Source organism: Anabrus simplex, chromosome 6 (genome assembly GCF_040414725.1).
Source record: "Anabrus simplex isolate iqAnaSimp1 chromosome 6, ASM4041472v1, whole genome shotgun sequence".
Lineage (NCBI taxonomy): Eukaryota > Metazoa > Arthropoda > Insecta > Orthoptera > Tettigoniidae > Anabrus > Anabrus simplex.
This window is the reverse complement of record NC_090270.1, coordinates 149579964-149596745: the sequence shown is the minus strand read 5'-3', so window position 1 is coordinate 149596745 and position 16782 is coordinate 149579964. Positions and strand designations below refer to the sequence as shown.

Here is a 16782-nt window from a genome sequence, read left to right as displayed (position 1 = left end):
ACGGAAAATAAAATGATTTTCATTACTTGTAATTACTTTTCCTAGCCATATATAAGTTTTCTATGATTTTATATAAAAACAAATAATGATTTTCAACCTATTTCCCGTATTAAAATTAATGTCTTCATTATATGAAATACAATCACGTTGAAAATATCAGTATTTGTTCGTAAAGTTAATATTTCTGTAATAAACTGAACTAAATTTAGTACTGGCTTTAATTGTACATGTATTACAGTACTTCACTAGATCATTTTCAACTGCTTTTTGAATGAATCCTCAGAAACTAATGTTGTTATCAATTGCTGAAAACGACCTGTCTATAAACAGCTGGAGGTGCTTCAAGTAGGTATTTCGGCAGTGAAATAAACTTCTTATAAATGTCACCACTACCAGGTAACGAATTCAACATTGGAGAAAGTACTTGTTTGCATTACAATAAAGGTTTTGCCCTGTGAAGGAAGAAATGAATTGCAGTAACTTACAGGTCAGAACAGCTTCAACTACGACAAATCCCTTGTCCTCACAGCCTGCTGTCTTCTGCTCCACATCAACGGTCCAAGGATCCCCTTTAACTTCTCCTTCGTCACTGTGCTTCAGCTGAACCTAAAGATAAACAGTCTTGGTTGTTGTTATTGCTAACTCTTGATATAATTTCATATTAGTACGTTGGTATATATTTGGACATACTTCCGTAAGAGATAAAATTGTACCCGTAGTCTTAAAAAAGAGTTGTCAAATTCTGAATCAACAGTTTTATCGACACCTCTGTATGTTGTTCAACAATATATTTGTATCATGTTCTTGTATTTCTTTAAATACTGTAATTGCAGTTTTAATTATTGATGTATGAATAACAAGAACAATAATAATAATAAGAAGAAGAATGAGAATGGTGTGTGACCTCCGGAGAGGCCTGGTGCAGGTCTTCCGAGTTGACGCCGTATAGGACCTGCGCGGCTGTTAGTATGGGGCCTTACCTAGGATGAAATCTAATGCTGAAAACGTCACAGACACAGAGCCCCCGAGCCATAGGAATTAACTTATGAAAGTTAAAATCCTCCATACGGCCGGGAATCTAAACCGAGTCCCCCTGAACCAAAAGCCAGCATGCTAACCATTCAGTCATGGCGCCAGATATTACTGTATTGTCTTAGGTACACTGTGTCGTTTACGGCTACATGCATTGGGAGGCATTTATGTCAATAAATAAATAAATAAATAAATAAATAAATAAATAAATAAATAAATAAATAAATAAATGTGGGATCTGTGGTATATTTACAGTTATAATAATGATTTGCATCAACTATTGGTTTAAGAGCTATTTATCACACAAGGCACGAAATCATGTGAATTGAAATACTGTAATCAATTTAGAACCATAGACACAATATCTTGTATCTTATAAGAACTTAAAGTAAAATGTAATTTATATTATTGTTACCACTGTTATTATTATTATTATTATTATTATTATTATTATTATTATTATCCAATTCAATCAATATCAAACCTACAAAACTCTTTGAGTTACTTTTTAATTCAGTAGATGTGTATTATGATGGAATATCATACGTTTGATAATAGAAAATAACTTGTATCTTGTATTGCAGGAATATCCTAAGAAATGCGTTACTTGTATTACCATTATAATAATTGAAATAAAATGCACATCGCGCTAATATTTAACAATATAGTGAGCTGGTCTCAGAGAACGGTGGAACAATCTCTATCACTGTCATATTTCAAAATATTAATTAAATATCTGAAGCCTGCAATTCATACAATAAATATATGAGGAGTTACTGTTCAAAAGGCGCCAAGGAACTTATGGAAGAACGCGAGGGAACGTATTACGCATGATCATGTACCAACTTCTGCTTAATGGAAAACCAAAGCTTTCCATGAAAGTAGGGAAGAATCCTATAGTCAGACAACCAGACGAGAGCAATGAGTTATCTAAGCATTTCACACTAACTGAACTGGAATTAGCTCTCAGTAAGTGTAAGATTGGGAAGTCAGCAGGACTCGATGACCTTCGAATGGAACAAATTAAGAACTTTGGTCCTACTGCGAAGTGCTGGTTGCTAGAACTCATGAATAACTGCATTCAGTCTTCCATGATACCTAAAATATGGAGGAAGGCTAGGGTCATAGCCATTCTAAAACCAGGCAAAGATAAAAATGACCCTAGGAGCTACAGGCCAATCTCCTCATTATGCCATCTTTTTAAGATTCTGGAGAGACTATTCCTCAATAGGTTGACTGATAAAATCGAGCCACTTCTGATTCCACAGCAAGCTGGATTCAGGAGAGGGAAAAGCTGCACATCGCAGGTGTTGAAATTAAGTCAACACATAGAAGATGGCTTTGAAAGCCAGAAAATCACAGGACCATCTGACTTGTGCCATTAGAAACCTACTTCAAAATCGAAGATTCTTCGTTGAGTTCCAGGGGAAAAGAAGCAGGTGGAGGATACAGAAGAACAGACTACCTCAGGGAAGCGTGTTGGCACCAATGCTTTTCAATATTTACACAAATGATCAGCCTCTTCCTGCCGGGACGAATAGTTTCATCTATGCTGATGATTGTGTCATCACATCTCAGGGGGATAACTTCGAGGCGATTGAACAAACATTGTCCACAGCTCTAGACACTCTTGCTGGCTATTACAAGAAGAATCAACTAACACCAAACCCAACTAAGACGCAAACCTGTGTTTTCCATCTAAACAGCAGAGAAGCTTCCCGAACTCTGAAGGTCACTTGGCAAGGCATAGCATTACAACACAATCCTACCCCGAAGTACCTCGGAGTCACTTTGGATCGTGCCTTAACCTACAGAAAACGTTGTTTGAACATCAAGCAGAAAGTGGCTGCTAGAAACAATATTGTGCGGAAGCTAACTGGAACATCTTGGGGAGCACAACCAGACACAGTGAGGACATCTGCCCTTTCGCTCTGCTATTCCGCAGCTGAATACGCATGCCCGGTGTGGTACAAATCTTGCCATACCAAAGCAGTTGATGTAACACTCAACGAAACCTGCCGCATTATTACTGGATGTTTGAGACCTACACCTTTGGAAAAAGTGTATTGCCTTGCAGGGATAGCACCTCCCGATATTCGCCGTGAAGTGGCAGCCAAGAAAGAAAAGAGAAAGGTGTTGACATCGAAAGCCCACCCTTTGTTTGGATATGAGCCACCACGCCAGCGACTTAAGTCTAGGAAAAGCTTCTTGAGAGTAACCGAAACACTTGCAGGAACAGCGCAGCAAGCAAGAATTCAAGAATGGCGCGTCAGGAGTCAACATACGAGGATCAGTCAATGGATGACCCCAAAAGAGGAACTCCCTCCTGGCCATGTCACAGATTGGGTGAATTGGAGAGCACTGAACAGACTGCGCTCTGGTGTTACGCGGTGCAGGGTAAACCAGAAGAAATGGGGTTTCGAAGTGAACAGTACCTTGTGTGTATGTGGAGAAGAGCAGACCACAGCCCATTTGCTGCAATGCAGTTCATGCCCATTCAGCTGCACAACAGAAGACCTGGTTAAAGCGAAGCCAAATGCACTTGATGTTGCAAGGTTTTGGGCTCACATAGTTTAATGTGGCTCTTCGCCATTGGAGTATTTATATTATGTTTTTCCTTATCTTTAATTTTAAACTTATGTATGCTTCTGACACGATATGAATAAAATGTACGGTATTAGTTTTAAGGCATTAAATTTTTTTGGTCTGTATTGCTCTTAGCAGTAGATGGTATTCAATAACATCAATGCATGGGGACGAAATACTAAGGAAAGAAAAAGTGGGAGTAGCACCTTTTGAATAGACACTCCTTACATGGAAATGATCGTACCGACTGAATTGTTGTAAACGTGACATGTCAGACTAAAACATAGTGATGAGGAAGATTTATATAAAATTAACTACTTTACTTCTATACTATATAAATCTTACATCAGTAACAGATTTCATTCCTTCTCTCACAGGACCGTTGAGACTAAATACATGTATCCCATTCATTAAAACAGTAATAAACAAAAATAAATATCATATTCATGATATTCCTCTACACAGTGTCGCGACACAATGCATGATAATTTCAATCCAACCTGGTTTTTGTTACTGTTCCTCCATGCATTTTTGAACAAAATCGCGTGTTACACCGTGGTCCATAGAAATGTAAAGCCGATTTCGAAATTTTATTAATGTTACTGAGTTGGTTTGAATAAACCTGGTCGTATATTCTGATTTCGTGTCCTTTTAAAAAGAGAACATTATTCTTGGGTCAACAATGAAACGGCGCATGTGTCATCGTCGTCATAATTGTCATTATCTTCATCAACATCGAAATATTTTTGGTGGTTACTTAAGGTATTTCGTCACCGTAAATTCATTTTCTTCACACGATACCTTCATTTAGATCTGAAGCTTCTGATGGCATCAACTATATCACTTCTTAATCGAATCGTTGCGTTGCGGTCTAGTCTTGCTTTTCTAGCTAGTGGTAATATACTTCATTTCTGCTGCTTGGATGCGGTTCTTATCTCGTTCTGTAAGGATAGTTGCTTTGCTGAAATTTCCCTGGAAACCACCACCACCGCTGACACCATCTCGTTCAGCCCATAACCATGTTTCTCTGCCAAATCTTGGGATTGGCTTGGATGTTTCATAATTTAAGATGATTTATTTTAGCTTATTCATTATGTATTGTTTACTGATAATTCTGTCAATTCTTAGCGTCGTTAGAAAACCGTTTCCGCATTATTCCTTGTTTTCCAACCGCCTTCATGGGAAGGAGGAAAAATAATTGACTTTCGGGATATAATAAAAGTTAATTTCAAAGTTTCGCTAAATGCGGGACTGAGATGTCTTAGTTAGTATGGTTGATGCATGTAATGCTCTTGTATGGAGTTCTTTTCGTTGCGTAAAACCTATTACCGGTGATGTAGAAGTCGTAGCATATCATCTACTGCTTTGGTCGACGGTTAGAATACAGTGGTCTGTGTCTAACAAATTTCAGGAATAGTTCTGAATCGAATAACACGTAATACTTTTTTCATCCTAGAGAAATAGTCAGCACCACAAGGGGTTCAATAAGCGTCTAATGTGGATGGTAGAATACTTTTAAGCTGCATCTCGACCGAGTAACTCAACCATACAGCTTGTGCAAAATGTAGGCCTACTCAAGCTTTGTCTTTCCAAATTATAGTGAGCATTATATTAAAATACTGCAACACACCCTGCGACTGGTATCGCAGTGAAGACCGAACTCACTTTCTGTGCAAACATACCTATCACTTTGGATGATGATAATCCAGCACGTGTTGCAGAAACTGTAGTTGAGTTATTCACACGGTATAGCTGTGAAATAATTTACCACTCGCATTACTTTCCTGGATTAAACATTAGTGACTTCGACCTCATTCCCTTGCTGTAGGACCCACTTCGTTCAGAACTATTCTCAATATTATAGTGTGGAAGCTCGGAACTATTTGTCAGTGCGCAGTTCTATTCACGTGACGAATAAAAAAAAGCAGACTGATTTTCACTATCGGCACCGTAGACATTCATTGCGTGAAATCTCTCCTTGTGAGTCGGGGATGTGCAACTCGCATCTCGTCGTGTATGAACTTCTGACACTTCAGTATCCATCGTACTCGAACCGCTGTCAGTCTTAGAAGTTGTGCCACCATCACCGTCGTTTTCCATTACTTGCATACTTGTGTAATAGGCACTGACTCGGCTGTCACTTCGAGTTCATATCACTTTCCAAATTTTTCTGCAATGATTTCAGCTTCTTAGGTTCATAATGTGATGCTATTTTATCCTGTGACCTCTTTCTGTAGTCATTCACTCCCTTACTTTAGAGATATTTCGCCTCTTGCCCTGAAATGCTACAATTCTTCGATATTAGTTTAATATCTATATTTTTTTTACGTTTAGAAATACAATCTGTTTCGTGATTTTCTGAGCTGTGAAGATCTACATTCTTTAAAATTAACCCACCTGTGACTTCTCGACAGTTTTCATTTAACGTCACTAATTTTACCTTGGCTGCGGCACGTGATTTGATATCGTTATTCTTTCAGCCATCTTCTTTTGTATGAGGTCGCCCTTAACAGAAAGATAGCCGTATATGTTACTCTCTCATTTTTCTTCTTTCCGATGACATATGGCTTGTTTGGATATGTCCTTAGAGCTATAAAGAACTGTTTGGTGTACATAACATTTCGTTCCATTGCCGCCACTTACAGGCAACTGCCCAACTCCCGTAACGATTTATAAGACGTTTCACGTCAATAACCAGCGTTACGACTTTTACATCTCTGGCAACGGGTGTCACACAACCTTGGTGACTCCACCGAAGGACAATAAAGCTTTGGAACTTCTGCATCTCTACTGTAGTAACTAAAGAGTTTTCGCTAATAAAATTTTAACCTATATACAGTATATTCTTCACAACTTTTCCAGGGGAATTTTCTGTATAAAATGAGAGATGATAATAGATCAAACTAATTTCTTCGACTTACCTTAGACACCCAGTGGCCTGTCTGGTTTCGCCTGTTGTCGATGCTGAGTTTCATGCCGAGAGTCTCCTTGGGGATACACTCGTCAGCTGCTTGTGTGTGAATGAACACTGCAGATACAATGAGAGCCAGGCCTATCATGCTTCGAACAAAAGATAGTTATTAGGACTCGAATTTGAATTCTACATCTATTACACGAAAAAATTATTATTAAAACAAGTGTGTCCCAAAATCTCCAGAAATGTTGAAAAATACCTTTTTGTAAATATCATGTCTTTGTTTTACCCGGGTTTACAATATAGCTTACGTCGGTGATGATAACGATTATGTCTTCTGGGGAAACGTAGCGATATCGTTATCCGTTGTAATTATATGCCCACTATCAAGGGAGGCTTGGATACATTCACAGAATTTTCTACCTGTCGAAGGAAGTGACTAAGGGCCGGTTGCATAAAAATCGCTAACTGTAGTTCAGTTTTGATCGAAGATCGGAAATGAACTTCGTTCTTTTCTCTATGTGAGTTGTATAACACTAATCTGAGATCACTGAACCAAGTTCAATTTTGATCTAAGTTTGACGAAACAGAGTTGACAACATCGCTAAACAAGAGAGATAATTGCGATTGTATCGAATGGAGTTGTATCGAACATGCGATTTGGATAGAAACGATCGACAATTCTCGACGCCATTCGACATTCATTTGTCTGCGATACGTAAACAAAGCCGCAAAATGGAGAAGAAAGATGAGTAACAAGAAGACGCGTACTGCAAATTTTAAGAAAGAGGAAAAAGATATGTCCTTCTTACTTCACCCTCCTCAGCAGGCATCTTGATGAATTGAGGTATAAGAGCTGCAATCTCTCTAGTGACTTTGTGTATAGTCCTACTTGCAGTTCCTTTATTTACATTGAATATATCTCCAATTACTATTTGGAAGCTTCCAGTTGGGTAAAATCTTAGTGTGAGAAGGATCATGAACATTGGATTTAGTGCATGATTTCGTTTAGCTTGTGTCCTTAATTGTGGATGTAATCTTTGTTCTAGTTCTTCAACTACACGTTTTCCTAATCGAAACCTATTTTAAATTGTCGATCATTTAGTTCTAACAAGGGATTCCTTCTATGTTGAAACACGCGAGGAGCTCTTTGGAGTTCAAACTCTCCATTCTCGGATGAAACGTCAGAGTAATCTGAAATCTGAAAATAGCATAACCTATAGGCCCTAAGCATAAAACAGTGGAGAACAAACAACTTGTTAATAGTAGGATTATTGTTCAAATAATTACAATTAGCATTACTTACCATTTTACTTTAATCAACAGTAGGCCTATTTATTATTTTTCTTTGTTATTATGTTATAGACACCTAAACAGATTTATTTCTCACAAAAATAATAATTATATTCCTTCTGCTGAACTTAGTTCAACCAGGTTAATTTGAGAAAATTCACCAGTCAGATTTGATCTTCCATCAAGAAGACATGATCTTGGATTAATGTTTATACAACCAAAATTCTAAGTTCAGGTTGACTGGAGATCAGTTTCAGGTGGTTGAACTTAGATTAACTTTTATGCAACCGGCCCTAAGTTGTCGACTCGCTGCGGGCTCTCAATTTGGGAGAATGGCTTGGTAACCACAAAGCCCTAGCTGAGTCTGTCATCGTTGCCAAATAGCCTACTTGTACCAGACTCCTCAACTTAGATTTGCCTATCTAGTCTTATGTTTGCGAGATCTACGGAGTCATTGCTATCGCTCGCTTCACAACCCTTTCCTATCTTGCTGCCTTTACCCTTCGATGTGTCAAATCACTTCAATTTCCTCTTTTGGAGTTGAGCGCAGAAACGAGTTCTACTTTCCTTTCAAACAATGATCACCACAAAACACACGAATATTCATATTAAGAGAGAAACCAGGAATGGTATGATATTCCCAAAAATTAACGTATCGGGAAATAAAATAATTGAACACGGTATGTGTTAACAATAAGTTTTTAAACCTGAAACCTAATATTGTCATCCATTTTCTTAACTTTGCACTAACATATACAATATATTCGGCGCAACGAGATTGTGAAATGTGGGATTGTACAGCCCCAGCATTTGCCTGATTTGAAATGGGGATACTACAGAAAACTACGGACGGCTGTCAACCGTGGGATTAGAATTCGTCACCTCCCGAATGCAAGATTACAGAAACGTTACTCGATACACGCAGCAAATCTTCACAGAAGAGAACAATAATTGGCCAATAGGGGTCTGATTGAAAGATGAATATAGTGAACTTGCATAAATAAATAAATAAATAAATAAATAAATAAATAAATAAATAAATAAATAAATAAATAAATAAATTTATACAACTTAGTCTGTTACACCTCTCGGCGTTAAATCTGTAAAACCTCTGTGGATGTACTAAGCTTCTCCAACTCCTTATGTGCCACTTAACTTTTCACTTCTCTCTCTGTACGAATATGAGTATCCTAGTAGAAAATCAGGTAAAAATTGACCACGGCATTAAAGAATTAACGCCGGGCTGAGAGGCTCAGACGGTTAAGGCGCTGGCCTTCTGACCCCAACTTGGCAGGTTCGTTACTGGCTCAGTCCGGTGGTATTTGAAGGTGCTCAAATACATCAGCCTCGTGTCGGTAGATTTACTGGCACGTAAAAGAACTCCTGCGAAAATTTCGGCACCTCGGCGCCTCCGAAAACCGTAAAAGCGGTTAGTGGGTCGTTAAGCAAATAACATTATTATTAAATAATAATTAACACCTGCATATCCTATGCATAATATGTAACTTCTTACTTCAAAGTAATTCAAAACTGAGTCGATCCTGTTTACTCCATTTCTCCCTTTTACTTCTCTTACCTTTGATGGTTGAGTCCATTATTATCCTAGCCTGACTTACTATCCGGTATTCTCCTCACTATTTCTCACCACCGAAGGCCGGCCATACCCAGAGCTTCATGTGTCGAATCCATTGCTTACTGGAAGCTTATCTCCTCATTGAGAATTCTTTCCTAGTTGGAACTTTACACCAATAATACGAAGCAATACGGGACCCAACTAGGAGCACTGCGGTGATCATTCCATCGCACAGGTTGAGAAACTATGTCACAAATAACAAATTAAGCCCAAAGTTGTCGGTTGTATTTGCTAAATTATCTCTTAAGGACGTACCTACTTCTAACAAATAAGCTCACTACTTCACTGCAACGTTCAAGACGCAGAATATCTGCGAATGAACTATTTTACAAAAGTCCATTGTATATCAGTCCTATACAGAGAATTACTCAGATAACCTTTGAGTTGTCTCCAGGGACGAAAATGTAATACAATATAATTTAGAAACGACTAAGTGGCAGTGATTAATGCAGCAGCTTAGCTACTGTCTTCCCAAAGTAATGGCCGGGGCAGATCCTAGGGTGCAATTCCATCTGAATAATTGTGCGGCATTGGGAAGGGCATGCTATCTCAGATGTTCGGCAAGAATCTAGGATGAGATAGGGTCAGAAACAACCAAGACACTCTGAAGAAGTAACGAAAAAGAGGTGTAGGAGTTTAATCTTTTATAAAAGAAAGAAATAATTAATATTTCTTCTTTTATTGTGAATATTAATTGTTAAACAATTATTAAATCTATTAAATGGCCTTAATGCACCTCAAAACACACAAAAATTAATAGAGCTAAGAACAGATGAGTTTGTGTCACTCAACACGAGAGAAGTGAAGTGGTGAGAAGTGATGAGAATACACGTTATAAATTTAATTCAGTATAATTCTATTTACAAGTAGATAGTCGATGATAATTACAGAAGAAACGAATGGCAAAATAGTGGGAAAGAAAATTCTTGCAAATGTAACGTAAATGGCAGTGTTGTTAAGTGTCATTGAAGGTAATCATACGATTACGACCAAATGCATCGTCCAAGAATTTGAAGAACCGGGCGTTCTCTAAGTTACCGCTACGGTGAAGTCGCAAGATATGAAGTTACGCCTGTCGGTGTGAGGCTGGTCACCTAAGCGATATGGATGGCTAATTATTTAGTTCTAACCAATCCCTGTGGTTCCGTGCCAGTCTTACGATTACATGCGGTTATAACTTGTGAAGTTGAATTATGAGAAGAGTTTTGATGGCATAGTCAAATTGAGTGACTCTTTCCAACTGTATCGAACACCGTATCTTTTGGAAACATTAGAATAGTTTCAAAATTTCGTGCACCTTAGACTTTACTTTCTGCCTTAATTTTCCTAAGCTGACTGCAAAGGTATCGTATGTCGAGCGTACGTTTCTCTCATCAATGACACGATAAAGGTCGGAAATTACATTTTGAATTTCTTATTTTTCCTTCTTCGTCTTCTTATTATTCTTCCCCTTGTGGTCTTTTTCACTAGGTTTAGCACTTGGTATGGATTTGGCCGAGTTTAAAGTTCGGATGCCCTTCTTGACGCCAACTACACCACGAGGGATATATTTACTACCGTTTGTTACTTTGGTAGTTCGTAGTGTAGACTGTTGTATACAGACAGAGGCAAGAGTATTAAACAATATAAACACCCAGTCACCGAGCTAACAGAAATAACTACATGCAGTTAAAATCCACAGCCTAGCCGATAATGGACAACTTCGTAACATCACTATGAGGCGTTAAATGCTCTATAGCTTTACGAATTGACCACCTTCAAATGTATTTTGGTTTCAGAGCAATTAAATCGCTTGTCCGAGTTCTTATAATTTGAAAACAAGTAGATACATTTTTACCAAACTTGATATTTAGAATCCACTTGTCCTTGGGTAGGTTTTAGGGCCAATATTATTTCTGAGTACCTAAATATACTGGGGGTTTATCCGAAAATGAAAGCATGATTTTTTAACTCCCACAAAATATGCACAAACAAAATTAATGGAAATCTACCATCCTTCCCTCATTTCTACAGAAGGATTGATAAGAGAAATATCATTAACGGATGGTTTTCAGTACAAGTGCCAACGGACTTAACTCAAAAGCGGGTGCGTGTAAAGCATATTTCTTATAACTTGAAAACTACCGGTACTGAAGATATTTCAGCCAAACTTTATAGAGAGTGTCCCGAAAATACACTGACACCACTTCGTATGTTGTGCGGGAAGAGGATAGCCTGTATTTAGCATCCACCTGTCCAAATATAGGTTTCAAAGTCCATACCATTTCAAATTCCCGGAATGGACTGGGGGTTGATAGGGAACCGAAACAGTTGTTTTACTCTCCCACAATATATACAAGATCAACCTGACTGGAAATCGAGCAACCTTTTTCTTCCATTGGAGGATGAATAAGAGAGATATCATGAATGGTCGGTTTTGCAGCCTAAGTCCAGCGGATATAGCCCAAAAGTGTTGTACGTGGAGCAGATTCCTTATCTATCTATATAAATAAAATCGTAACGACCGTGTTTCTGTACATTGACTATTTTGGCAAAATTTTCGTACAGCTGTCCATTTAAGTTTTAATTTCCTGAAAGTCTTAATTTTAATCTCCCTTCCCAAAATGAAGATTGCGGCACAGTCTGCATACGAGCCAGAAAATTGAAATTAGGCAAAATTATACGTTTAAACCTGTAACCGACGGAAAAAATCCAAGATCTTTGAATTTTTCACTTTTATCCCCAAAACATATCGAAATAAGGAGGCAATTTTAATGATGGCGCAGACCTCCGTTTCGAGGTCATCCGTGGCTAAACGGTACGTCTTGTCATAAAACGAATGTTGCACAATCTGAGTTCAATTTGGAGTGATCTACAACGTTGGTCCTATGACTTTTTGTCGTATCTCTATCCCTTATACGGTAGATTTGTCTCTATTTCTCAACTATTAGTAAATTTTGCAATTTTTTCACGCATAATTCATATTTTGAATCACTTATTGGAAAGATAGAATAATTTTACACTAATTTCACACTATTCAACGTTTCTAACTCAATCTGAACCATGAATAGGTGAGATACGAGAGAATATCATAGGGCCAGCCATGTCGACCCATAAATACGGCTACTTGTGGTATAATCCGTTTGTCGATACAACGTACCGTTTAGCTGTAGTTAATCTGTAAATGAAGGTCTGCAATATAGTAAACATGCATATATTTTCGTATGTTGATCTATATGTATTGATTGATATCGATTTGTAGCGACCGAGAAAGGGGTGTCTGCTATTGTAATCAGTACTCCTCACACCGACTTTGACAGGCAGTAGGAACGAGGTCCTTTTCCGATTCCTGTGTAACTGGCATTAATAAGGATGACCTACCATTGTAATGCATAGATCACTTCTAGATTTGACTTCCAGAATGTAAGGGAGCATGCAGTTTTGTTCAGAACTTCCCTACCCGTTTGTGTTTGGCTGTCGGCAAGGATGCCCACCATTATAAAAAATGTACTCATCTAATATGTGACTGGCAATAGGCACAGTGGCCTGCTATTTTAATAGAAACTCACCAACTCGGTGTGACTGGCAATATGCTGGGTGGCAGTAGGAAAATGGGCCTGTCATTATAATGATAACAGCACAGCTAACTTTTGACTGGCAGTACGGAAGTTGCCTGCCATTATAATACAAACTCCTCAACTGCAGTATGTCTGGAATTAGGAAAGGGGGTCTGGAATTGTAACGAAAACTCCCAAAATCGATATTGACCGCGCAGTAGGCAATGGGGCTACCATTATAATGTAAACTTCCAAACTCGATTATGAATGGCAATAGGCAAGTGAGGCTGCCGTTATCATCACAACTCTGCAGCTCACACTTTACATTGGAAACAACGTATGGCGACCTGCCCATGCTGTTTCTCGGATAATGTTAAAGGATATGCTATTTTAAAAAATGGTATTCACTGCATGCACAGTAATTTACGTGGATATCCGTAACCAAAGTTGAATACCGTAGCGAAGCACGGGTACATTCGTTAGTAGTAAAAGGCTGAATACTACTGGTAATGAAAATGAAAACCTACAACCTGTTTTCTAGTCACTGACAGGTCAGGGATGTAATGAATGAATCATATATAGGCTATTAGTACGACGGGGTCGCCACTCCCAAAGTGATTTTATTAATGACTGATAGATGCTATTAAATGAGAATGGATAGTGTTGCTGGAATGAAAGATGACAGGAAAAACCGGAGTACCCGGAGAAAAATCTGTCCCGCCTTCGCTTTGTCCAGCACATATCTCACATGGAGTGACCGGGATTTGAACCATGGTATCCAGCGGTGAGAGGCCGACGTGCTGCCGACTGAGCCACGCAGGCTACACTACTGGTAATATAAGTGTAATTTATCAATTGTGAATTACCACTACTGAAATTTTTCTCACATATTGTATTTCCTTTGTTTCAGGTATGTGTACTGCTAACCTCTCGTTCGACCTGTTCACACAACTATAAATTTTGCCAGGCAAGTACGTAAAAATAATATTACACGCTCTCCTTTGAACTATCACAGTTGCTTCGTATGTTATAATAATGATTAATATTCAAATATGTAATAAATGTGATCTGTGTTATTTATTATTTAATTTTAAAGAGGCATCGATAGTCCGACTCGTTGGCTGAATGGTCAGCGTACTGGCCTTCGGTTCAGAGGGTCCCGGATTCGATTCCAGGCTGAGTCGAGGATTTTAATCGCTTCTGATTAATTCTTCTGGCTCGGGGACTGGATGTTTGTGTCCGTCCCAACACTTTCCTCTTCATATACACACAACACACTACACTACCAACCACCACAGAAACACGCAATAGTGATTACATCCCTCCATATAGTGTTGGTGGCAGGAAGGGCATCTGGCCGTAAATCAGGGTCAAATCCAAATGTGCTACGCAGTTCGCACCCGCGACCCCCACACGTGTGGGAAAAGAAGAAGTGAGGCATCGATAGTGTTTGTTGGATGGAAGCAGATCAGTGAAGGAATAATTATAGCCCTTTTTACTCATGAACATGAAAAAAGTATGACTATGCCCGAACGGATACCTCAAATGATACGGCAAAATCTATTTTAAACGGACAATTTAAAACACCCTAGAAGGCATTCCAAACCACGATTCCATGCTGTTATTCGGTGACTTAAATACACAACTTGGAACAGAACGACATGATACAGAGAATGTGATCGGATTCCATATACATTCTGCTCAAATGTAGTGTATACTTTTCATTTTAGGTTCTGTATTGATCTATAACGTTAATTAACTGAATTGTTAAAAACACTGTATTATATAGGTCCACGTATTCAATATTTGGTCATAATAATTATAATATATTTTATTACAAGTAATTATCTTAAACATCTAGGTATGTTTCGGCTTTTTTGCCACCCTCTTCAGCTAAAACCGAGATTAGCCTATTTAATCACTTAGAATTTTTCTTTTTTTAGAATTAGCTTTACGCCGCACAGATACAGATAGGTATTATGGGGACGATGGGATAGGAAAGGCCTAGGAATGGGAAGAAAGCAGCTGTGGCCTTAATTAAGGTACAGCCTCAGCATTTGCCTGGTATGACAATAGGAAACCACGGAAAAACTTATTCAGGGCTGCCAACAGGGGGGTTCGAGCCCACTATCTTCCGGATAAAAGCTCACTGCTGCGCGCCACTAAGTGAAGTATTGTTAATGTAAAGACGCCAGTGTTGGAAGCAGTTTACCCATACAATCACATCACATGACATCAACACCAGAGTTCGGAAGGCAGGACATTTTTGGCAACTTCTGCAATTAAGTTGTTCCTTCTTCATGTTTATACTGTTACCATATGCTTTATTTTTCAGGTAGTTGATAAATTTGTACTCAAAATTTGTTTTGGCAGGCTGAATAACCTAATAGTTATTTTTTTAATGTTCGATTATTTAATAGGTGGAACTTATATGATAAGTTATTTTTAATGTTTGAGTTCATTAACGTAATATTCTGCTCAATTAACTGTTAATGGAAATTATCACCGATGCTTGTTTATGAATGTCAAGAGTGGTATTGTCACAGGTGACTTGATTGGCACAATCTTACTTTCTGCTCGCACAACGCTGCAGTCTACCGACCAGATCTCAATGTAAATATCCCAACTTGACTCGAGGGTGTTCCCTTGGTAGTGGAACGACACAGTTAGATTCCATCCCTGTAGCTGGAGGAGAACGAGGTGCTGAGGAGAACGTGAACGGAGCCCATGCATCTTCTGCTCGACTCCGTGACAGGTGTGAACACAACGGATTATATTTCGAAATACATATTTATAACATCGGTATATTCACAAGGCAGCCTAGTGGTCACCGATTGATTTTATTTGTATCAGCCAGAAATGACGATCGCCACTACGGTACGTGATGTAAGGGCCAATAGAGGAGCGGACATTGGTTCAGACCATTACTTAGTTCGAGCAGAAATTAAGCTAAAGCTTCGAAAACAGGCAGTATTTACAAAAAACGTGCAAAAAAATCCATCGCAGTAAACACCTCAGTATGCAAACAACTGCAGATATATTTGCTCAAGAATTACTAAATCATTTCAAAATAGTGAACATTGAAGAAAATACAAAATACCACTTGGAATAATCCCACGGATACGATACCATTGGATGATGACGACATGCTAAATGAAAGGATCAATGGATCAAGAAATGAACATGGAACTTCATTGATGGAAAAAAAAGGCTACAAATCTCAAACGAGATCAAGATAAAGAATCAAAGAAAATGTGCAGAATATATATGCAGAGCTCGAAAGATTAGTGAAAAAAGAGTCGGAATAACAAGAAGGAAAGAGGTGGGTGGGGGGGGGGGGGGAGGCTGAAGCGCAAGGACTAACTGACCGGATTCCATATATGATGTTAAAAAATGTTTGAAGGGCAGTTTTGTTCCCGTAAGCGAGCTAGAATACTAGGGTGCCATGCATTGTCGAAAGCACCTACAAAATCTAGAGCAAGAAGACCTTTCTAGTAAACCAGCCCACCACAGGAAACTGTCATATACAGGGTTGATGAAGAGAACGCTTTAGGAGAACTCATAGTGGGGAGATCACCATTGAAAAACAAATATTGCAACTTAAACTGTGAAATATATCAGAGCAGTATGATTAGACGAGATAACGTATCTGCAGAGATCTTCAAGTGTGGTGTCTCGAAAGATATAATAACGGTACACAACAGGTGCTGGCAAGATCGACTGGTTGAGGGAAACTAGCGAAGAGGTGCCTCGTCAAACTTCCTAAGAAAAGAATAATCTCGCAGTGT

The 16782-nt window shown here is 38.6% G+C and overlaps 1 protein-coding gene across 2 annotated transcripts in view; it reads right to left on the bottom strand.

The window, feature by feature from the left end:
* Positions 1-16782, bottom strand: part of LOC136875588 (hemolymph lipopolysaccharide-binding protein) — a 35143-nt gene that overhangs the window by 13564 nt on the left and 4797 nt on the right. For both annotated transcript variants that reach the window (XM_067149130.2, XM_068228348.1), the window contains exons 2-3: positions 6540-6678; positions 486-606 (exon numbers count right to left, since the gene is read on the bottom strand). In XM_067149130.2, the coding sequence (XP_067005231.2) occupies positions 486-606; positions 6540-6678 (260 nt within the window). The remainder of the gene's footprint in view (positions 1-485; positions 607-6539; positions 6679-16782) is intronic.